Source organism: Gobio gobio, assembly GCF_949357685.1.
Source record: "Gobio gobio genome assembly, chromosome: 11".
NCBI classification, from domain to species: Eukaryota; Metazoa; Chordata; class Actinopteri; order Cypriniformes; family Gobionidae; genus Gobio; species Gobio gobio.
The window spans coordinates 51,613,438-51,638,235 of NC_137104.1; the positions used below are offsets into that span (position 1 = coordinate 51,613,438).

General features: G+C 38.0%; 1 protein-coding gene across 2 annotated transcripts in view; it reads right to left on the reverse strand.

Annotated features, from left to right (window-relative positions):
• Positions 1 to 17,301: 17,301 nt before the first annotated feature.
• LOC307134105 (histone deacetylase 9-B) overlaps positions 17,302 to 24,798 on the reverse strand; it is a 54,064-nt gene continuing 46,567 nt past the window's right edge. For both annotated transcript variants that reach the window (XM_079829598.1, XM_079829597.1), the window contains exons 10-11: positions 21,152 to 21,369; positions 17,302 to 18,273 (exon numbers count right to left, since the gene is read on the reverse strand). In XM_079829598.1, the coding sequence (XP_079685724.1) occupies positions 17,944 to 18,273; positions 21,152 to 21,369 (548 nt within the window). In that variant the 3' untranslated portion in view covers positions 17,302 to 17,943. The remainder of the gene's footprint in view (positions 18,274 to 21,151; positions 21,370 to 24,798) is intronic.

Sequence of the window (24,798 nt, forward strand, 5' to 3'; positions counted from 1 at the left end):
GTCAAAACAGGTCAAAATAAATGCATATTATAAGAAAACTAAAGTCTTTGTTATCATTGCATGCATGCAAAACTGTTTTTCGGGGACTTCTAAAACAATATTTGGAACATTTTAAATGCCATGATAGGTGCTCTTTAAAAAGCCATGTGATTCCAGATCTATATGCAACACAATATATTTTCCATTATATGACAGTATATAGAGTAGTGACCATGTCTGCCACATTCCTAACAGGACAAAATAACGTCATAAAAGAAAGCTTCAAATCTTTAATCTGTTCTACAAACTACTGTAGAAAAAGATATGCAATAGTCTATTGGACTACTTTTTGTCCTTAATTTTAGCTTTACTGGAAAATGTTAAAGTCACGATGAAATTTACATCTGAGTGTCACGGATTATTAATTTTTGTTTAAATAGGGCAGGAACTTAGTTTCTATTCATGGTCTTTTGATTGGATGTTGAGATGTGGGTGTGGCTCTCAAAAGGGGCACGTTTGCAGGGGCGGGGTTTGTAAATGATTGGAGATGTCCTGCACACATTCTGATTAAATATTACAAAGACACACTTTAAAAAAAAGAAAGAAAAAGAAACGTGTGCAGAGATGCATTGATTATATATATTTCGAAAATATAACATTTCATGTCAGCTTTAAAGGGGTCATGAACTGCATTGTTTTATTGTTTCCTGTGGAGCACTTATAATGTTAGAATTATATAACATTATACATAAAAATGGTCATAATATAGAAATAAAAGGCATTTTTCCTACCCTGATTTTAGCCTCTGATTTGAACGCTCTCTTTGAAGGGGCGTGTCTGCTGTGAGACTTCAGTGTAAACGCCCAATGCTGTGATTGGCTACTGTGAGACTTCAGTGTAAACGCCCACTGCTGTGATTGGCAGCTGTGAGACTTCAGTGTAAACGCCCACTGCTGTGATTGGCAGCTGTGAGACTTCAGTGTAAACGCCCACTGCTGTGATTGGCAGCTGTGAGACTCCAGTGTAAACGCCCACTGCTGTGATTGGCTACTGTGAGACTCCAGTGTAAACGCCCACTGCTGTGATTGGCTGCTGTGAGACTCCAGTGTAAACGCCCACTGCTGTGATTGGCTGCTGTGAGACTCCAGTGTAAACGCCCACTGCTGTGATTGGCTGCTGTGAGACTCCAGTGTAAACGCCCACTTCCTAGAATTAGGATCCTTTGGAAGGTAATGTTATTTTAGTCCAGTGATCCTGTTTTGCTCTTCTCTCCTCGTCATCTCACTAACACACCAGTGGGCGGGGCCAAAGTTGTGATGAAGTGGGCGTTGATCTTGTTCTCTGGGCTTGGTGACAATAAAAGTTTTCAGTTCTGAAATTTACAAGATATTCTTAGAATATGATGACCTCTTATATGTCAAAATCTCAAGGAACATTTGATTTCTCAATTCATGACCCCTTTAAGCCTACGGATTCCTCTGCCCCAGCAATGCATAATTATAGTTAAGTGCATTTATTTTCAGTTTATTAGTTTTAATAGCGTTGTTTTTCCCTACTGACAGAACAAACCTGTAACCCACCAGTTAAGAAGCACTGTTTTACACTTTTTATTTCAGAAACGAGCTTGAAATCTTTTCAAACATTTAGTGAATCAGCGGTGGGGTTCATCAGTCTTAACTATATTTCCCTGTGGCCCGTGATGCAGGATTTGTTTCTTGCATTATGAATCTTTAGGGGCACATAATTCTCGCCACAGGCTTTTGGATGACGTCATTTAAGTGATTCGGCCCTATTTCAAAGCATAAAAACAAACTGTTTTATGCATTTTACACTATTTTATGGCAGTATAACTCTTAACGCTGCATCTCGCGCTCCGCAAGGTGAGCCTTTGAGCTTTCCGAACGTGTTGATGTCACATATTTTATGCACAACACAAATTTATTATCTTTCACACCAGGGTTTCTCTGCAGCATAGGTCATGCAGCAAGAATGCACGTTCCTTTGTGTTTTTTTTCTTCTCTCCCTGGCGTCTTGCGTAAAAGAAGGGGATAATAAACTTCGCGTGGGACCTCGGTGTCAATGCAATAACAGGGATAAATGTTTTGTTTGTTTAATGATCGGCTCCGCGGCATTTCAAGATTAACCAGGATAATTGCGAGGTGCACATAAACTGAACACGGGCAGTTTGTCATGATGATTTGCCTGGTGAAGGGGGGTGCGCTCTCCATAAACCTGTGTGTTTATGGTTCACGTGCCTGCCTTTTCTCCACAGATATGCTCTGGGGGTTCAGGGCTGTGCACAGACATTTTGGGGGCAGGTGCTCAAGTGAAATCATTTAATTAATTACACTATTTCATGCTATACATGATAGGGCTGTTATACCAATTAAATGAAATCAGTATCAACAAAAATCCACTGCAATTACAATTGCCTAAATAATGTTATGAGATTATTGTTCTAAATACAAAATTTTTAATATAGAAAAATGAAATGAAACTAAAACCGCCAGTCGAGTCATAATAAGTGAATCATTGAATCATTCATTCAATCGATTCGTTTAAACCGGCTGATTCATTCATTGCCCCTGTCCCAAATGGTACACTCTAAAAAATGCTTGGGTAAAAAGAACCCAAGTTGGGTTGAAAATGGACTAACCTAGCAATTGGGTTGTTTTAACCCAGCGGTTGGGTTAAATGTTGGCTTAAAAGAACCCAATTGCTGGGTTAGTCCATTTTCAACCCTACTTGGGTTATTTTTAACCCCGCATTTTTTAGAGTGTACACTTCATATGCATTTTCGCTCTTGTGGACTTACAATCGCTGCCATGTGCGTGTGTCCGTTAAGTCCACGAGGCCGTAGGGAGTCCCATTTGTCATTTTAGGCCTCAGAAGTTTGTTCGCGAGCTCCCCCTTTGCGGTCAATATGTGCCCTTGATGCGCACTTTCGTGAGCTCCGCAGCGGACTTCTTCTCGACAGTCAAAGCGGTGTTATGCCACGAAAGTGCGGACTCGTAGGAAGACCGCAACTGTTTAGGGTGCCATTTGGGACAAGACCATAAAAGAAGCAAATGCCCATTGACTTTATGAATGGGTCATTGAATCATTGACTTGCCCGTTTCCTTCAATTACGGTGAATCATTCAAGAACGAAACAAGATTGTGTTGCTGGGAGATGCAACTTTTCTGCTTTGTTTGGAAATACTTTCGTTGGCAAAATAGAGCAGCGTTGTGTCTAAAAAGGGTCAATTTATACATTTTATATAATCAACTTATTGTTTATTGAAATTGTGTGGATATCACTCTTACTCATATGATGTTGCTTAACCAATATTATGTTATAAACACAAAATACAAGAACTCAAACAAGGGCAATTCATATCTTGAATTTTGGGGGCATTTTTATTAATTTCGGTGTGATTTCCGACCTTGCACAACGATATTTTACGTCAGCTTATTGGAGGGCTATTGGCCAGAGGTGGACATAGTACACAACTCCATTACTTGAGTAAAAGTAAAAGTACTATTGGTTAAATATTACTCCATTACAAGTGAACGTTGTAAAGATAGATTTTTACTTAAGTAAAAGTACAGAAGTACTTGCTTTTAAAAGTACTTAAGTATCAAAAGTAAAAGTAAACGCATTATTTTATTATTGTTGCATTGTTGTATGAATGCACTGTTCCATCATGGTGGTTTAAGCCAGTCATGCTCCATCCGACATGCTAGCATACTTGAACTCATTTAAATACTTGTTTAAAAGTTACAAAGCTCTTCTCAAAGTCAAAACATTGTGTTTATTTGACAGGATTATGTAAAAAACATTTCTGAAAGGACTTCAGTTAACATTATTAGCCCTACGTTTTTGCATGCTAACTAACATCATTGTCGAACGTTTTGCGTTAGCACTGTATCCACAAGGCTATGGCAACTTGGCGGGTAAATCTATAAAAAATCATTTGATCAACCATATTTCATGCCATTGTTAATGTTGACAGCAAATTTTGATTTAGTTTTAGTCAGTCTTTTGACTATAACATTCTATGCATCTGAATTGTTTTAGTCTAGATTTAATTGACTATAATAAGATTTTAGTAGATTCAATAGACTAAAATTCAGTGCTTGTGGTCTGGCGTTTTGAGAGGCAGCTTTCTGTGTGCACTTTCGTGTCGTCGCACTTTTTCCCACTTATCCACGTCTGCTCTTCTGAATTTTAACTTTTAAGTATGACCATGGTTGCGCGCACTGCGTCTGGGAACTGCCGCCTTCTATTTTGCCATCAATTGATTAGTGTTCAAAAAATACTTGGAAATCATACAAGAATCCTACAAGAGTGATTACTGATAGGCTGTCTGCACAAAAAAAAAAAAAACGAATCACGATTTAAAGAAGAAAACGAATCATCCACTGACTTTCAAAGCGGCTACGACTTTCTACTTCGAGGCTTTGATAGAAATGTAGTGGAGTAAAAAGTACGAAATTTGTCTTTCAAATGTAGAGAAGTAAAAGTCATAAGTCTCCAGAAAAAATACTACTCAAGGAAAGTACAGATACTCAAAAAGTGTACTTAAGTTCAGTACTCGTAAGTACAGTAACTACAGTACATTTAATCAAGTAAATGTACTTAATTTATTATATACCAAAATGATTATATATGGTGGCTAAGTAACTATTTGCGTCTCAATAAACTTGTCCTGCTTTCAGAGGCAGATGCTGCTGTTTGGGAACGCAGTCATGTAAGACAGGAGTGAAATATACCGAGCATCTTTGAAAACTTCTGAATGACCAAAACAGCTTTTCAAATGTTTTGCAAACATTTTTCCGCTGGTTACTACAGCTATGCTGTTACATCGCGCAAGTCACATTATTTTTTTTATGCGCATCCAGGAATTTATTTGATAATGCATTTCCATCGTAGTTTATGCGCGTTTTCGTATCGGATAGAAAATGTATCCTACTCAAACGAACGCATACGTTTTTTATGCGCATTTTTAGAATTTATGCGCATCTTGCCGTTTCCATTCAGCATTTTTTGATGCGATATCCCAAAAGGCGCATAAAGATAGGTGGATGGAAACATAGCTAATGTGTGCTCGGCAAGACCGTTTTGTGCTTGAGCGCCACCAAGTTGTGTTTTACTGTAACTTCAGCAGCTCCAGGCACGTGAACAAAAGCGCCGATCTCATTGGTCGGACAGTTTTTAACGTGCCGCGTCAAAACAAAAAAACGAACCCTTTTACGCGTGGCATTTTGTGCGTCGGCGTGCACACTCACATTGGCGCCCCTTGTTTAATCACGAGGCGTTAAATGTCGGCGATAAACGCACGCGAAAATCGTCCCGGTGTGAACAGGCTTTTAGGCTGGCTGTATTGTTTTAAAGTGCCCCATTACGGTTTTTCAAATATTCCCTTTCATGCAGTGTGTAATATAGCAGTTTGTGAATGTAAACGTTCTGCAAAGTTGTAAAGATGAAAGTGCACGATAAATGTTGTACGTTGTCCGCCCGCGAACACAACAATTTACTGATAGAGTTCAACGCAGGATTGGCAAAACGCTTGCTCTTGAAAGATGGGTCAGTACAGCTTGCTCCTCAGAATCACAACCTGGAAGAATGAATCATTATTGATGTATATATTTTCTACCGGGTGTTCAAATTACGTAGTTTTGTGTTTTATATTGTGTCCGATTAACCGGCTATGTCCCGTTATTACTGAAATACTTTAGCTGTGGGCCACTGTTACCTAAAACTGTGTCTGTTAACTGTGCAGATTGTCTGTCTACTCTGAGTAAAGATAAAGGATTTGAGAAGAATTTGGCTACGTTCACACTGCATTTATTTGTGCATCCGATGGGAATCTGATCTAAAATGATTGACGTCCACATTGTGTATCTCAACTGTTCAGATCTGATTTGTGTGTCTGTCTCTTTCGTTTTCCGGGATGTCTGCATTCGTTTCTATGGCAATGGCGTTGAGTTGGTAGGAATGAATGAGTTTGCAATACAGATGTTGTCTTATTTACAATTTGACATTGTGTAGCCGGCGCTATTTCACCATGTTTCCTATAAGAATGTCTGACGTTTACATTTTACGTGGCGTGAGAAAGTCACATAAACCACACAAAATCCGATCAGAGCGGTCAGACTGAAATGGATTTCCAGAAATGCGAATAGGAATAGGATTTGAATAGGATTTCAAACCACATATGAATGTAGTTCGAAATGGGTTTGTAAAAATCGCATTTCATGTGATTTTTGGCCGTTCAGACTTTCTGATCGGATTCGGACTGACAGTCTGAACGTAGCCGTATTCGGACTCGCGCTCGGATTGATATGGCAAAATCAATGTCATCGTTACTGTCTTTACAGGGTTTACAATCGCTGAGTTTTAGGAAGCCTCCACAGCTGACGTTTATGGTAATGGAGTGCTTTGTTTTCCGAGTGGCACTGTAAGCGGTCGACCAATCACAACAGACTGGGCCATCTGGCCAATCAGAGCAGAGTAGGCTCTCAGAAAGGAGGGCTTGAGAGAGACAAAATGGTTTGAGAATCATTGAACAGGGTGGTGAAATGCAATGTATATTATGAGAAAATGTAAGTGTTTTTTGACTTTAATGCATGTAAACCTGTTGTAGGAGACTCCAAAACTTAATTAGTAACCTATAGCGTGATAGGGGCATTCTAAGAATAAGGCACACTCTAATATACAAAAAAAAAAAAAAAAGGGCACGTAGTCAGAGGCCAAAAGGGCAGTTGTAGTCAGTGCACGTGCCTGCTGTGGTTTATTTGGGTTGTTTTATGGAAGATGCTTTACGATCAAGTCCTTTTAGCACTCCCTCGGTAAGGATTATTCCTCAGGTGACCCATATAGTTTCATCATTTATGAAGCCCTGATCTTAGTCTAGCTTTAATACAGCTGCTGAAGGGTCATTTTTTTTAACACTTTAGTTTAGGGTCCAATTCTCACTATCAACTCGTTGCTTATAAGCTTGCATATTACTAGGATATTAGCAGTTTATTATTACTTATAAAGCACATATTAATGCCTTATTCTGCATGACCATATTCTACATCCCTTAATCCTACCCAATACCTAAATTTAACAACTAATAAGCAGTAGTTATGAGTTTATTGAGGCAAACATAGTTAGTTAATAGTGAGAATTGGACCCTAATCTTATTTTCTATGAATCCTCTAAATAAACTCAGCCTGTGGAGTCTCTCCACGGTGAGTGACATTGTTTTTGTTTCTCCGCCGGAGTCGATCCGTGTGCATGAGCAACATCATTAAACTAAATGACAGGAAGTTTCTCTTCAGGAACCTCGACCACACACATCATGTAGGGTTTCTTTCCATCCGGAAAGAAAAAAATATTGGCAGTTTGTTTGTCAATCCAGGCCATGCATGTGCTCCAGTCCTGTTAAAAAAAAAATGTATCCAGCACACACTTTCAGTCACTTAAAAAGTGAGGAAAACACTTCTCAATTCTCATTGTCGATGTCCTCATCCTCCATAAGCCATGAACAAAACTACACAAGGTACAAATAAATACGACCCAGACTAAATACGATAAACATGGCTTGTGTTGATCGCAGCGTGAGGTGAATTATTGACTGCTGAAAGCATGGAGCCAAACGTTCAACCGATGTTTAGAAACCAAACACTCCAAGCATTTCTGCTGTTGTTTATGCGTTTGCTCTCTGTCATGTTAAATATTTTGCATTTGATTGGGTGTCTGTAGATAGTGGATATATAAATATATGGATGACAAATAGGTTTAAAGAGCATTTTCTCTCAATTCGCACTGTAAGTGAAGTGAAAATAAGCTCAGTTTCTGTGCGGTTTCTACTTCTCAGTATTGGCAAAGTCCTTTTAAAGGGGATCTATCGTGCCCCTTTTTACAAGATGTAATATAAGTCTCAGGTGTCAGCTCAAAATACCCCACAGATCATTTATTATACCATGCTATAAATGGCCATTTTTGAGTGGAAGGAAAAACATGTGCTGCGTCCCAATTCGCATACTATCCGTACTAAATAGTATTCGAAAAAAGAATTAGTATGTCCCAAATCGTAGTATGTTGAAAAGAGTATTCCAAAGATTCCCGGATGGTTTACTATTTCCGGTCAGAATTCGAATTGCAGATCGATGCGCACTCTAACGGCTGATATTGCCCACAATCCATTGCGAAAACTACAAACGCGGATAAAAAGTGTTAATAAAACTACAAACATGCCGGTTACGCGAGTCTGACGGTTAAGTGGAGAGGATTAGATTAAGTGGTTTGAGTGAGCAATTATCAGTATTTAACCTGACGAAAAGATATTTATTCAATGTTAGCCACATTATATTTCACCTGCAACAGCATTGAGAACTTTTGTAATGATACGTTTGGCCATTAACTTTGCAAACACATGAGAGGAGTCTCTGCATTAAAGACCCACGAAAGGCAGATCAACGTGCTACTACATTTCTCTCCGATACGGTAGGAAATTAAATTGAATGTGGAGGATTTGAACTGTGACGATGATTGACAGGGCAGTTTAAACAGTGACGGGACACATAACTAAGCAACAGAGTCCATTAAAGATGACGAAGTAGTACGTCCCAAAGCTTGCATACTTTTCTGCTACACACTCAAAAGTATGTACTTTTTCTTCACAAAAAGAGTACATACGTTTAGGACGTAGTATAAGTAGGCGAATTGGGACGCAGCCATGCTGTTTTCGTGCATGCGTCTTTAAATGCAAATGAGCTGCTGCTCCAGCCCCCCTATCCAGAAGCAGGCGGAGCCTGTACATCTCATGCCTCTGTTATTATCTGCATGCGCTTTAAACATAGACTGTAAAAAAAATATCGATGTAGTGTCCGTGACGTCACCCATAGGATTCTGAAGAGCAGTTTTGAAGCGTAAAGATTGGTTAAGTCGTCATCGCGCGTCACTCCCGGATAACAGAAAATGGGCAAAGAGGCGGGACGTGGGCGGAGCTGAGGTTACGCGATGACTAACAGACAGCAGACAAACGGCTATCCACCTGTCACTCAAAGCGGCCACGCCCTTAATTATGCAGAACTTTAAGGCTTTATATAATGTAAACGAATGAGTTATAAAAACATTCACCACCTCACAGTCGTCATGAAGGGCAAAATTAGCCGTATAGACCAAAACCACAATGTGTCGCAGACTGTAAACATGTGTTCTTCTGCTGTAAAGTTGGGCATTTTAACATGAGCTCAATGAGATTCTGCTCCTTCTGGAGTCTGTCTCTAGTGGCCAGTCGATGAACTGCAGTTTAAGTCACTTCCGTATTGGCTTCAAGAGAAACTGCAGGAGGTTGCCGCTTGGTAAGTCATATCAGTCTAAACTTCTGATATCTGGTTTTCTGAGCGCACACACACACCCGAAGCATGCGCACAGAAAGCTGATGTCTGATGGAGCGTCCCGTGAGTATTAAACTAAGTTCTCTTTCATGTCTTATTGCACTTAAACTGTCAAATACACACTGTCGGTTATGTCTGTGAATGTAAACGGCAGGGAAAGAATGGCATGTGTATATTAAATCTGTGTATTAAAGTGACAGGAGCGTAATATACAGTACCTACTGCTATATCTGCTGTTAATATGAATCAAACACCAAGAGAAAAACAGAAACTCACTCACTGCTCTTGACTGAATAACTTTAGTAGCTTTAAAGGGTTAGTTCACCCTAAAAAGAAAATTCTGTCATTAATGACTTACCCTCATGTCGTTGGACACCCGTCAGACCTCCGTTCATCTTCAGAAAACAAATGAAGATATTTTAGTGGAAATCTGATGGCTCTGAAAGGCCTCCATTGGCACAATGCACGGTTCACTCTCAAGACCCTTAAAAGGTACTAAAGACGTCGTTACAAAGTCCATCTCACTACAGTGGTTCTAAAATAACTTTATTAATCGGCGACAATAGTTTTTGTGCGCAAAAAAACCCTAAATAACGACTTATATAGTGATGACGATTTCAAAACACGGCATCATGAAGCTTGGAACCGTTATGAATCAGCGAGTCGATTCATGATTCGGATCGCGTGTCAAACCGCCAAACTGCTGAAATTTGGCGATTCAAACCGCTGATTCGACTCACTGATTCATAACGCTTCGAAGCTTCATGATGCCTTGTTTTGAAATCGTCATCACTATGTAAATCGTTATTTAGGGTTTTTTTGCGCACAAAAACTATTGTCGCTGATTCATAAAGTTATTTTAGAAGCACTGTAATGAGATGGACTTTGTAACGACATCTTTAGTACCTTTTAAGGGTATTGAGAGTGAACCGTGCATTGTGTCAATGGAGGCCTTTCTCAGCCATCAGATTTCAACTAAAATATCTTCATTTGTGTTCCGAAGATGAATGGAGGTCTTACGGGTGTCGAACAACATGAGGGTAAGCCTTTAATAAGAATACATTTCTTACTTTAATGCTGCTGTTAAAGGTGCAGTGTGTAAATATTAGCAGCATCTAGTGGTAAGGTTGCGAGTTCCATCCGCTAACGCCTCCCTTTTCGAAGCACATAGAGAAGCTACGGTGGGTGACACAGGACAAAGATGTTGTCATCTGAGAATGTAGAGAGTAGCTAGAGCAGTTTGTCTGTTTAGGGCTACTGTAGAAACATGTCGGTGCAAAATGGCGACTTCACTGTAAGGGGACCCGCGGAGTATGTGACACACTGCACCTTTAAATGCTCTGGCGAGAAGATACACATGGCGGACTGTGTACAGCTCACTGAGGGGCGGAGCCCGCCAGAAGTTGTGGGCGGGGCCTGTTCCAATGTGACATCACATCAGAGCACATTACAGAATGACTCATTTTGCGACGCTTTTTCAGATTTACGGGGAAAATAAAAGGAGTTGATGGATTTACCACAATAGGGTGGTTGTGTACACACACTGCAGACGCATTAGTATGTTAAAAAACAATATAAAAGTGAATTTTGCATAATAAGTCCTCTTTAAGGCAAGTCATTTCACTCGGCGGCCATCTTTGAAACGGCATGCAAGTGCAGCTCCTATCTTTAAATGGGGAGACATCAAATTATCCGAAGTGTTCACCAAGCAAGATTACATTTCATATTTGAAAACACCAATGAAATCTGTCATTATGTTGCTACGGCAGGCGATGACTTTACCGATTGGCTGTTTTATTTAGAAGGCGGGACTTATTCTGCCATATTGCACATTGCACTCTGTCTTCATAGTATGTATACCTAAAGTCTTTGGTATTGGCACTGAAGCGAACATGAATTGGTTATGCAAGGCCTAACATGTTAACAGCCAGAATAGCTGCAAACCGAAGCAGCTTTTAAACTGCGGCGCTGGAGTTTGCTTTCACAGCTGGCGGTGGGATGCAGGTGGGCTTGTTTTCTGCCGGTGGGAAACCCTGGTGAGCCCCAAGATGAATGGCATACCTCCGCGGAGGGGAAGGTGGAAGGCTCTCTAATTGGGGGCGGGTGGATAATTCCTCTATTTTGAGGCATTTCCTAATCTATATATGAATGATGTTTGCTTTTATTTGCGGAGAACCAAATGGCCCCTTGCTGAAAATAGAGAGCTGATGTCAAATGGAGGTCTGACCACAGCATTTTCCAGAGCAATGGCAGAAAACGGGACGTGGAGCGAGTCTGAAAGCAAAGCAGAGGAAGGAGTCGGTTTACAGCCGACCTCCGGGGGCTTGTGGACCTGCTTGCGTAACAGCTTGGGAAATAAATATCAATTTGACGAAAGATGTGTGGCGTATTTAAATGTTTCGTTTACTAGATGTTAGGCAGTCATCGCAGGTCGAAGATTAGATGATATACGAGCATGTATTGCTATAAACGGCAAAGGTTTAGCTCAGGTTTTACTTTGAGTATTTGGAGTTGTGGTTATTTTCTGGTTTACTGACTTTAAAGATTGATTCATAACTTTTCACAGACAAGGTTATGAAGTAATTTTATCATGTGACTAGTTTTTAAAAACGACTTGTGTGCATTATAAATGTCTCACTGTTTGTGCTTGTTTTAAAAGCTTAGGCGTGAGTCCTATATTTTTTCAATCTACAGTTTTTTTTAGAAAAATTCTCTTCTGCTCACCATGACTGCATTTATTTGATGAAAAATATAGTAAAAATCTGAAATATTATTACAATTTAAAACATCTGTTTTCTATGTGAATATACAGTAAAATATAATTTATTCCTGTGATCAAAGCTGAATTTACCATCATTACTCCAGTCTTCAGTGTCACATGACCCTTCAGAAATCATTCTAATAAGATGATTTGAAACATTTATGATTATTATCAATAGGGCTGCCACTAACGACTATTTTTATATTGATTAATCTATCGACTAATTTATCACAATAATTTTCAACAATTTTACTTAAAAACATTTAATTTAACTTGCAACGTTGGCCTATAAATGTAAACAAACCCCTGACAAAATGTAAAACTAAAAGAGTAAAAATGTAAAAAGGCACACATTTGTAAACCAACATAACAAAAAAAGAGAATATCAGCAAATACTTTTTATAGAGAATAGTGTTGTCACGATACCAAAATGATGACTTGGATACGATACCAGACTAAAATGAAAGATCTTAGCCTACTATTCATTGTTTTATCAATTTTGATTTTATTTTTAAAAAACCCTAAAAACTCACTTGGCCAGCATGTTCCTGCCCTGCTTTTTGACCATTCCCCCCTCTTTATTTAAAAATAATAATAACTATACATGCCAGTGTGAACATCCTTACAAAGATGTTTGCAACAATCACATTATTATCAGTCATGTTAGCACTGGGATGACCGAAATCTTATTTCATGATACGAGTAATTTTATATTTTTATGTAATTTTATACTTACAATATAGATATTTCATTTAATCCGTTTTTTTTTTTAAATAAGCCAAAATGTAAATTACAAACAATATGACAAAACAGCGCTTTATTTTCAGCTACAGTAGCTCAAGGAGCATTCAATAAAGAATTTAAATAATCAAATGTAAAAACAAAAATGCATAGTCACTCTGAAAATTAGCTATACACTGATTCTTAATAAATATATTAAAGTTATTCAGTCAAGCATGGGGTGATTTTCTATTTTCTTTGGTTGTTGTTGTAATTAGGTCCGGCCCTTTAAGAGCTGCACGGACTAGATTCATTGTAACACCCGATTTCTCATTCAACTCTGTATACGTTCACTAAAGACAAATCTGACTGTGTTTACCTGAATACTCGCCAGGGCGTGCATTTTTACATATTTTTGACCATTCAAACCCATAATCCGTGAAACAGACGTCGCGATCTGTCTGAGTGAAAGGCGTGTGCGTCAGAGATCAGAGTCCGGCAGCGCGAGCATGTTTTCTGTTGTTTTGTTTTTCCTGAGCTGCGCGTATATATTTGACCGTTCTGCTTCCATTGTTTAGTGAACGGTCACACACACGTCCTCACTCCTGCTGTCACACATCGACGCAAATTAAGAAATACTGCTCTTATTAGAGTGTTGTCATTAAATATAAGTGCCCAGTCAATAATTATCAGCGTCGACAGTCGATTGTATCGACCAATCTCGCCAGGCCTAATTATCAATGTTGAAAACTTTGTGGAAACCGTGACACGTTTGGTTTTTCAGGATTCTTTGCTGAACAGAAAGTTCAAAAGAACAGCATTTATTTGAAATGTAATCTGTTGTAACATTATAAATGTCTCTAATGTTACAAAAGATGCCATTTAACACGTCCTTGCTAAATAAAAGCATAATTTGTTTTTTTAAAAGTGCCATATAATGCTGTCAATAGAGCTTAACGTATATTGAACCTGCAACATTCCTAGTCTCAGAGGTCTCTGATGTGATGGTCGTATATCTGAGTCCGGGACATTCCCTTGATAGCAGGCAGAAGATCAAGCGCACTTCAAAGGGTTAACCTGATCCCTGAGCTCTGCCAAAGCACAAGAGGTTAACGTAACGTTCCCTCAACATCACCCTGAGACGTGAGGCGGTGTGGGAAAAATGTCCAGGGTGGCAGAGGTAAAGACGGCGAGGTCAAACCCGCCAACAGACTCCAGTCCCGTTCGGACAAAATGCCAATAATGCAACAAGCTTTAGAGAAGTTTTAGAAACAACTTTTATTTTAAAACTATAATGTCAACGTAAACATGACCTTCGACCCAAGGTTTTTCATGCAGTTATTGTTTCAATCTAGCGTAACAGTGGATAATAAACGTTATTTACATAGCAGTGAAGTAAAAACAGGCTTTTGTTGTACTTCTATGGCCACATGATTAAGAAACCGTCAATCACTGGTTTCATTAGTGCGATTGGTGACGGCGATTCGTTCGTCTGTGCTGTACATCTCGCAGGCCTTGGACACAGTGTATGATCACAACATGATATTGCAAATTCACAAAACTTTATACATCTCAGAGGATCTGTGCTGGCGTCGTTGTGTAGATGAAAATATCAGGACATGAAATACCAGGGGTTTTTACAACAAACGTCACATGGACAAACGGCTTCGTCATCGACACCAAGGTTCTCTTCACACCGATTATATTTCATTTCTTCACTAACAAACAAGAATCAAACACCAGGCAAGACACGAGACACATAAAAACAGCAACACTGACTGATCCCAATCACTGAATCATGGGAATCCGTCACACGGAGCTCGTCATGGAAACACACAGAAAACCCGGGGCCGGATTCACCAAACATTCTTCTTGGAGAATGAAGTTGAGAATATTTGAATTCCTATTTTTTTTTTTTTCGTAAATTACATTCCTAACGGTGAGATGTTTAATGAAATGATTGGGATGTTGAAATATTAATAACACTAGCTATATAGTGCTGTTACTAGGGATCAGGGTTATTATAGTTAACTATAAGGGTACGCTTACATGACAATGATGTACTAAAAACAAACATGTTTTTCCTTTGCGTTTTTCGCAAACAGACGACACCGTTGTCAAAGCGATCCCCGTTCACACGGATCTGCCAAAACGACTAAAAACGCTGTTTTATTCATGCCAGGCCAGTAGATGGCGATCTCACTTTGTAAAGAAATATTACGCGCCTATATATCAGGACGTCACTGTTTACACTGAGACGATAACGGTATAGTTTTCGAAAGCTTGCACTTTTAAAAAAGTTTACATTTTCAAGCCCCCAATACAGCGTTGACATGTAAATGACCGGCCAAAACATAAAACCGAGTCCTATCCCGATTCTTTCCCACCGGCTGTGGGGTGAAGACCACATGTCCCAAGATTCTGCGCTCAAATGTGGCGTCATCAAACTACGCCTTTGTTTTGAACAGGCGACCTCTAGCGGACGGAAAAGTTACATAGTGCACCTTTCATTTTTAGTCGAAGACTGTCATGTAAACGGCCTCTAAATCTGTAAAACATTTTCGTTACTCAAGATAATTGAAAATTAACATGAATTGAAATAAAAAAATCTTTAAAAAATTTAACTTAACTTATTTCAGCAAGATGCCAAAAATTCTTGTTTTTAGTAGAAAACTGTCATGTAAACGGCCTCTAAAACTGTAAAAAAAACTAAAACCTTTTGTTACTTGTTTTGTTAGCGGATGGAAAAGTTACATAGTGCACCTTTCATTTTTAGTCGAAGACTGTCATGTAAACGGCCTCTAAATCTGTAAAACATTTTTGTTACTCAAAATAATTGAAAATAAAACATTAACTGAAATAAAATAAAATCTTAAAAAATGTAAATTAATTTATTTCAGCAAGATGCCAAAATTTCAAATTTTCTTGTTTAACTTGATGCACAAAACACGAAATAAAAATGAAAGCACAAAAGGTCATGTAAACGGCCTCTAAAACAGTAAAAAAATATTTTTTGCGTTACTTGAAATGAGTGAAAATTAACGTTAATTGAAATAAAATAAAATCTTTACAAACTTTAACTGAATTTATTTCAGCAAGATGTCGACATTTCTCATGTTCTTGCTGTTTAACTTGACGCACAAAATAAAAATGAATAAAAAACAATATATATATATTTAAAAGAACAACTAATAACAAAGACAGAAACACAACAAAATTCATAAAACTTTAACTCAAATGAAAACAGAAAATATAAAAACGAATTCAAAATATTTCATACTACTAAAGTGACACTGCTAAGGATGTCACACTCTAAAATAACACCAGTGATCAATAAACAATGATTGGTTATGATTATGATCATCATCATGTATGATCAAGCATCATTTTCGGCCTCTTCGGCACATATGAGAGCGCCATAGACATTCCTATGAATTTATGGAAGATTTTGGTGAATCCGGCCTCCGGACAACAGCAGAGCAATCATTGCATTTCGTCTCAACCAGACACGATCATGACAAGAATCGAGAAACCTCGCATCGTTCGTTACTTTCGGCAAGTACGGCTCATTGGTCGACCGTTGGAAACGATCAACACCGAGATCTCAAGGCCGTCATTGAGCGTGGTTTGAGACGGCAGAAAAGCTCGCCAGCATCATTTCCTCCGGTCGGATGACCCTTCACACGCGGGCGGCTGCAAAAACAGCTGCTGTGCTACTGTTGCTTTAATGTGGGGGGTGAAATGAAGCTCTGTGGTCATTGCTTTTCTTTATTTAGCTTCACACACACAACAACAACAACAACCTAGAAGGAAGATCACAGCAGAGACAGAGGTCAGAGGTCACATACAGTGTCACACTAACAGGGCGAGTGTTTCCGTGAAGACAGACGAGCACATTTTCCCTCTCATACCTGCTGACTTTCTCTTTCTGTGAAGTATCGGACTTCACTTTGATTCTTTCTTAACACTTGCTGTCTCTCTCTTTCTTCGGATGAACCTCAGTTCAAAAATGCCCAGGTCACATTTCACCCCAAAATCTAAAGAAATTACATTTTGCTTAAAGTAAGTGAAACCTCTTTAAGGTTTAAGATGTTTTTGCAAAGCCATCCCTGACAAATATTCATTACAAATGAAATTAATGTATATTATAATATTTTGCATCATGTCAAATATTTTTTAATTTATGCTTTTAAAAATACTTAAGTTTTTACTGTATTACAGTAAATATCTCCCAAATTAGTATCGTAATGGCTCGGAACAGGGTTTATTTTGTTTTTTAGGTTTAAAAAAAATTATATTTAATAATAATTTTAAGTTTTGAAAAATGTTGAAATTAATTTTAAAAAATGGTCACAATGCCAAAAAATTTATAATATTTACGTTTAAAAATTTTAGAATTTTAAAAACAATTCTCACAATGCAAAAAAATATAGCAATCAAGTTTTATTTATTTTTTATTTTAAAAACAATTGTCACAATGCAAAAAATTACTAATAATTAAGTTTAAAAAAAATGTAATCTTAAAAATAATTGTCACAATGCAAAACAATTATAATAGTTTGGATTAAATTGAAAAAAAAAAAAAAAGTTTAAATAATTCACAATGCAGGTTTAAAATTGTTTTATGTTTTAAGTTTTGAAAAATGTTGAATTTAATTTAAAAAAGTGTAATATATACGTTTTAAATTTTTTTATTTTCTTTTTTAGAAAGTTAAAAAATATATATTTTAAAAACAATTGTCACAATGCAAAAAAAATTATAATAGTTTTAATTAAATAAAAAAATAATAATCTTAAACATAATTGTCACAATGCAAAAAATTACTAATAATTAAGTTTTAAATGTTTTTAATTTTAAAAGCAATTGTCACAATGCAAAAAACGTATAATAATAAAGTAAAAAAAATAATCTTAAAAATAATTCACGAAAAATGTAATAATTTTAATCAATTTTTAAAAAAAAATATTTAAAAATCTTAAGGCTTTTTTTTCTTTAAGCAAAAAAAAATCGTTTAAAAAAAAAGAAAGAAAATGATATGACCCGGACATTGACAACTTTCATGAGATTCAGCCCTTCCTCTCTTCCCTAATTTCTTTCCTCATTTTTCCTCAAACATCAGTTTCCGTCATGTTTTCAAGACAGGCGTCGCTTCGCTTCAGCTGTGCTGAAATCTCCTTCTGTTCTTCACCTGCGTCTCTCCCTGTACCCTTCTCTCTCACGTCCCCTCTTCCTTCCTCCATCTCTCCCTCTCTCTCTCCATCCTCGGGCTCAGTTTTCAGCCGGATGACTCTGGCGTGGGCGGCCCCGGGCTCGCTGCGGCTGCGGATGACTCCAGCAGGGGGCGATGTGATCTCCGCCGACGCTCCCTCTTCCTCCTCCTCCTCCTCCTCCAGATGGGAGCTGGAGTTCCTCAGCTGCTCGATGGACTGACACAGAACCTACAGGGAAAGCACAGGAGAGAGAAACACAGGAGTTTTATATTGTATCATTCGCAAAGCTTCATGGGAAGTGTAGTTCATTCCATTAAATACACATTCAAGACTTTAGATACACAGTTCTGTGTGCTTTCTTCCACAGTTTCTGACGAATTGTTTGGCTAGTTGGTTAAAGTAGCTTCAGAGTTCAGTGATGTGTCATCATTATTAATCAGAAGTGACACATTAACATGCTCTTTCGTTCTTTTTGGTATCTTCTTGTAAAAGTGGTCATAAAATCCGTCCCTGAACACACACACCCCGGTCTGGCTTCAGTCCTGCTGTAAAAGGGTCAAATAATACCACCCCGAAAAATAGCAGCTGTAAAGTTGTGTGTAAAATGAAAAGTGGCTAAATTATATACGCGGATGCATGTGTGTAAAAGTGCCGCCAGCGTCTGCCGGCAAAATCCTCTCCTAGGCCTTCAGGAAATGAAAGAAAGACTCAAATAAAGGCCGGGTGTTTGGAGCACTGGATGAATTATAAAAACCACCCAGCTTTGCAAAATGTGCCGCTTTCATTACTGCATCTGACAATTTTACAAAATAATCAAATAAAATAGTGCTGATAAATCTATTAATCGCATCCAAAATACAAGTTTGTGTTTACATAATATATGTGTGTGTGCTCTGTATAATTATTATATATACACACAATTTTTTTATATTTATGTATAAAATAAATTATATAAATATATATACAGTTTATAAATATTATACACAGTCCACACACATATATTATGTAAACACAAACTTTTATTTTGGAATGCGATTAATCGATTTGACAGCACTAAAAATACAATTTAAATGTATGAAACAATATTATAAATATTATGAAAAATACAAAATATATTTAAAAAAAAATCTTGAATTTCGAAATGTTAAATGAGTTAAAAGCAGCTGCAGTAAAACAACCCGCTGGGATTTACTCACTTCCTGTCTTTGCATTAACTCACTTCCTGTCTCAACGAGGCATCAGTCAGATCCATTTACACCGTCATTTAAGAGAGAAGGACCCTTAAAAACTCTTAATAGGAACACAGACACACTGCAGGGTCTCTCTCTCTCACACACACACACACACACACACTTGCACACACACATGCGCACACACACACACACACACGCACATGTCTGGTTCACTATCTTTTTGGGGACTCGCCATAGACATAATGATTTTTATACAGTACAAACTGTATATTCTGTCCCCTTACACTAACCCTACCCCTAAACCTACACATCACACACACACACACACACACAAGTCTGGCGCGCTACCTTTCTGGGGACTCGCCATAGGCGTAATGGTGTTTATTCTGTATATTCTGTCCCCCTACACTACCCCTACCCCTAAACCTACACATCTCACACACACACACACACACACATGTCTAGCACGCTATCTTTCTGGGGACTCGCCATAGACATAATGGTTTTTATACTGTACAAACTGTATATTCTCTCCCCTTATACTAACCCTACCCCTAAACCTATGATATTACACACACACACACACACACACACACACACACACACACACTCTAACCCTACCCCTAAACCTATGATATTACACACACACACACACACACACACACATGTCTAGCACGCTATCTTTCTGGGGACTCGCCATAGACGTAATGGTTTTTATACTGTACAAACTGTATATTCTCTCTCCTTATACTAACCCTACCCCTAAACCTATGATATTACACACACACACACACACACACACACACACACACACACACACACACACACACACACACACACACACACACACACTAACCCTACCCCTAAACCTATGATATTACACACACAAACACAAACACACTAACCCTACCCCTAAACCTATGATATTACACACACAAACACACACACACACACACACACACTAACCCTACCCCTAAACCTATGATATTACACACACAAACACAAACACACTAACCCTACCCCTAAACCTATGATATTACACACACACACACACACTAACCCTACCCCTAAACCTATGATATTACACACACACACACACACACACACACTAACCCTACCCCTAAACCTATGATATTACACACACACACACACACTAACCCTACCCCTAAACCTATGATATTACACACACACACACACTAACCCTACCCCTAAACCTGGCCATCACACAAAACTTTCTCATTTTTACATTTTTAAAAACACTCATTCTGAATGATTTTGATGATAAGCTTTTGTACCCAGTGACACGAGTCCCCTTGAGTCTGTGTGCATTCAGGTTGAAGTCCCCACCGGAATCGTAAAACATACACACACACACACACACACACTCACACACACACACACACACGCACACGCACACGCACACACTCCAGACGACACTCTGGAATCTTGTGAAAACGCTGCAGTCCTTCACCAGCTCTGAAAGACACATTTATGTAACATAAATCCATCTATCATCATGTCATCACTCTCCGTCACACATCCAGCGTGGGAATTTAAAGGAACTCCACAATTCTGTCGGAGTTTCACACAGCCCAAGCTGCGTTTTGTCACTGTTAAGAAAACCTCAACTCTCTTAAAGAGTCTTTTTCTGGTATATTTGAGATACTGTAAATCTACTACAAAGTGATAAATCATGACATTCCTTTTGTTTTGATGACGTACTGTCCATTAAATGATCCTTGTTCTTAATATTCAGTAATATTATTGATTTGACTGCACTGACACTGAATCGAGATGAATAATGACACTATTTACATCACAATTAGAATTTTGACTGTGGTTTCCTGTGGTGCTGGAGGCATGGAGCACGATGTGTGTGTGTGTGTGTGTGTGTGTGTGTGTTGTGAAGTTACCTGGCTGATGTGAACCTGCTGGTGAAAGTGTTTCTGCTTCTCCACAAAGTTGTGGTGCTGTTGCTGCAGCACGAGCTGGGCCAGAGCGCTCTGCGGCAGCGGTGCTGACTGCGTGCGGTTCAGGGGCCGGTGGCGCGGTAACCTGGAGCGAGAGCCGGCGGACGGACGGTCCTTCATCGCCAGAGGAGACGAGGACAGCACGGGGACGCTGCCTGTGACTGAAGACACACAAATCAAACTGTTCACACTTTTACATTCATCTTCACTGTCAACACACTCTAGATGGACGTCTTTTTTGAAAATAAATGTCTATATAGTTTTTTATTTATTCATTTATTTCAGTTTTAGTTTGAGTTATTTTAGTACTTCAAGTTAAAATAAACAAAACTGAGAATTTTGCCTAGGCAACTAGCTGAAATAAAAAGTTTTTTATATTTTATTTTATATAAGATAACTTTTATTTCAGGTCATGAAAATGTTTTTTTAAAGGTTTTAGTTGACGATAATTACGAATTTTGAATTTATTTATATTTTTTGGTTTTCATTTATAATTTAGTTTTAGTCATTTTGTTGTTTTTGTCTTTTTTTTTCGTTTTTTAAAATAAATATGTATAGTTAGCTTGGCTGAAATAAAATATGTTTACAGGTTTTTTTAATATTTAATTTTATTTAAGATTACGTTTATTTCCAGTCATGAAAATTATTTCTAAAGGTTTCAGTTAATGATAATAACCTATTATACTTTTTATTAATATTTTTAGATTTTTTGAATTTTTTTGTTTTTGCCATTTTATTAGTTTTTAGTCTATGTAGTTATTTTAGTACTTTTTCTTTAATTAATTAATAAATTACTTTCTTTATTTCAGTTTGAGTTATTTTAGTACTTCAAGCTAAAAAAATAAACAAAAATGAGAACTAATAAAAACACCCTTTAGCAAAAAAAAGGTAAAACAACAATATATCCCTAATTTTGAAGTTGAAAATTGAGCGCTTTGTAAACACGGAGGCGGTACTTCTGCCTATGTCTAGCGTGACCTTTCCGACGTGATTACGTCATCCTTAGCACCTCGCAGAACTGCGCAAGATGAACAATTTACGCGGGTCAAAGCGTCCTCGAGTATAAATATGCAGCTATAATGCACGTAGGTGATTTTGAATTGATATTTCATGTCGATATACAATTGCACACATTAAAAACTGATGGTAGTGTTTCAATATTTGTAAGACTGACGAATCTATAGAACAATGCAAGGAAATCTAACTTTACCGCACTCCGAGAGTCCCCTTGCGGTCAGGAGCATTTCCGTTGTGTGTGGCTTTTTCATTGTGTTGTGGCTTTATTTTGTTGTGTTGTGGCTTGATTTCGTTGTGTTGTGGCTTTATTTTGTTGTGTTGTGGCTTGATTTCGTTGTGTTGTGGCTTTATTTTGTTGTGTTGTGGCTTGATTTCGTTGTGTTGTGGCTTTATTTTGTTGTGTTGTGGCTTGATTTCGTTGTGTTGTGGCTTTATTTCATTGTGTTGTGGCTTTATTTCGTTGTGTTGTGGCTTTATTTCGTTGTGTTGTGGCTTTTTCTTTGTGTTGTGGTTTTATTTCGTTGTGTTGTGGCTTGATTTCGTTGTGTTGGGGCTTTTTCTTTGTGTTGTGGCTTTATTTCGTTGTGTTGTGGCTTGATTTCGTTGTGTTGTGGCTTTATTTCGTTGTGTTGTGGCTTTTTCTTTGTGTTGTGGCTTTATTTCGTTGTGTTGTGGCTTTATTTCGTTGTGTTGTGTGTTGTGGCTTGATTTCGTTGTGTTGTGGCTTTATTTCGATGTGTTGTGGCTTGATTTCGTTGTTTTGTGGCTTTATTTCTTTGTGTTGTGGTTTTATTTCGTTGTGTTGTGGCTTGATTTCGTTGTGTTGGGGCTTTTTCTTTGTGTTGTGGCTTTATTTCGTTGTGTTGTGGCTTGATTTCGTTGTGTTGTGGCTTTATTTCGTTGTGTTGTGGCTTTTTCTTTGTGTTGTGGCTTTATTTCGTTGTGTTGTGGCTTTTTCTTTGTGTTGTGGCTTTATTTCGTTGTGTTGTGGCTTGATTTCGTTGTGTTGTGGCTTTATTTCGATGTGTTGTGGCTTGATTTCGTTGTTTTGTGGCTTTATTTCGATGTGTTGTGGCTTTATTTCGTTGTGTTGTGGCTTTATTTCGATGTGTTGTGGCTTTATTTCTTTGTGTTGTGGCTTTATTTCTTTGTGTTGTGGCTTTATTTCTTTGTGTTGTGGCTTTTTCGTTGTGTTGTGCCTTAATTCCGTTATGTTGTGGCTTTATTTCTTTGTGTTGTGGCTTTATTTCTTTGTATTGTGGCTTTATTTCGTTGTGTTGTGGCTTTTTCGTTGTGTTGTGCCTTAATTCCGTTATGTTGTGGCTTTATTTCTTTGTGTTGTGGCTTTTTCGTTGTGTTGTGGCTTTATTTCGTTGTGTTGTGGCTTGATTTCGTTGTGTTGTGGCTTTTATGTTGTGTTGTGGCTTTATTTCTTTGTGTTGTGGCTTTTTCGTTGTGTTGTGGCTTTATTTCGTTGTGTTGTGGCTTGATTTCGTTGTGTTGTGGCTTTATTTCTTTGTGTTGTGGCTTGATTTCGTTGTGTTGTGGCTTGATTTCGTTGTGTTGTGGCTTGATTTCGTTGGGTTGTGGCTTTATTTCGATGTGTTGTGGCTTTATTTCATTGTGTTGTGGCTTTTTCTTTGTGTTGTGGCTTTATATCTTTGTGTTGTGGCTTTTTCGTTGTGGTGTGGCTTTATTTAATTGTGTTGTGGCTTTATTTCTTTGTGTTGTGGCTTTATTTCTTTGTGTTGTGGCTTTTTCTTTGTGTTGTGGCTTTATTTCTTTGTGTTGTGGCTTTATTTCTTTGTGTTATGGCTTTTTCGTTGTGGTGTGGCTTTATTTCATTGTGTTGTGGCTTTATTTCTTTGTGTTGTGGCTTTATTTCTTTGTGTTGTGGCTTTATTTCTTTGTGTTGTGGCTTTATTTCTTTGTGTTGTGGCTTTATTTCTTTGTGTTGTGGCTTTATTTCTTTGTGTTGTGGCTTTATTTCTTTGTGTTGTGGCTTTTTCGTTGTGGTGTGGCTTTATTTAATTGTGTTGTGGCTTTATTTCTTTGTGTTGTGGCTTTTTCGTTGTGGTGTGGCTTTATTTAATTGTGTTGTGGCTTTATTTCTTTGTGTTGTGGCTTTATTTCTTTGTGTTGTGGCTTTATTTCTTTGTGTTGTGGCTTTATTTCGTTATGTTGTGGCTTTTTCGTTGTGTTGTGGCTTTATTTCTTTGTGTTGTGGCTTTTTCGTTGTGTTGTGGCTTTATTTCATTGTGTTGTGCCTTAATTTCGTTGTGTTGTGGCTTTATTTTGCTGTGTTGTGGCTTAATTCCGTTATGTTGTGGCTTTATTTCTTTGTGTTGTGGTTTGATTTCGTTGTGTTGTGAACTTATGTATGCTTTTTAAATTTCTGATTGGTTGAAGGACTATCCAATTGCGTACAGAATCATTTCATTTATGCGCGTTTATGCTCGCAGTAGAAAATACAGAGCACACTCACCAGACCAATGTTCAATCTTAAATTGAGCTTGGTCTGGTGATAGCCAGACAACACTACTGGGCCACCGTAGAGGAAGGTAGTGTTAGGT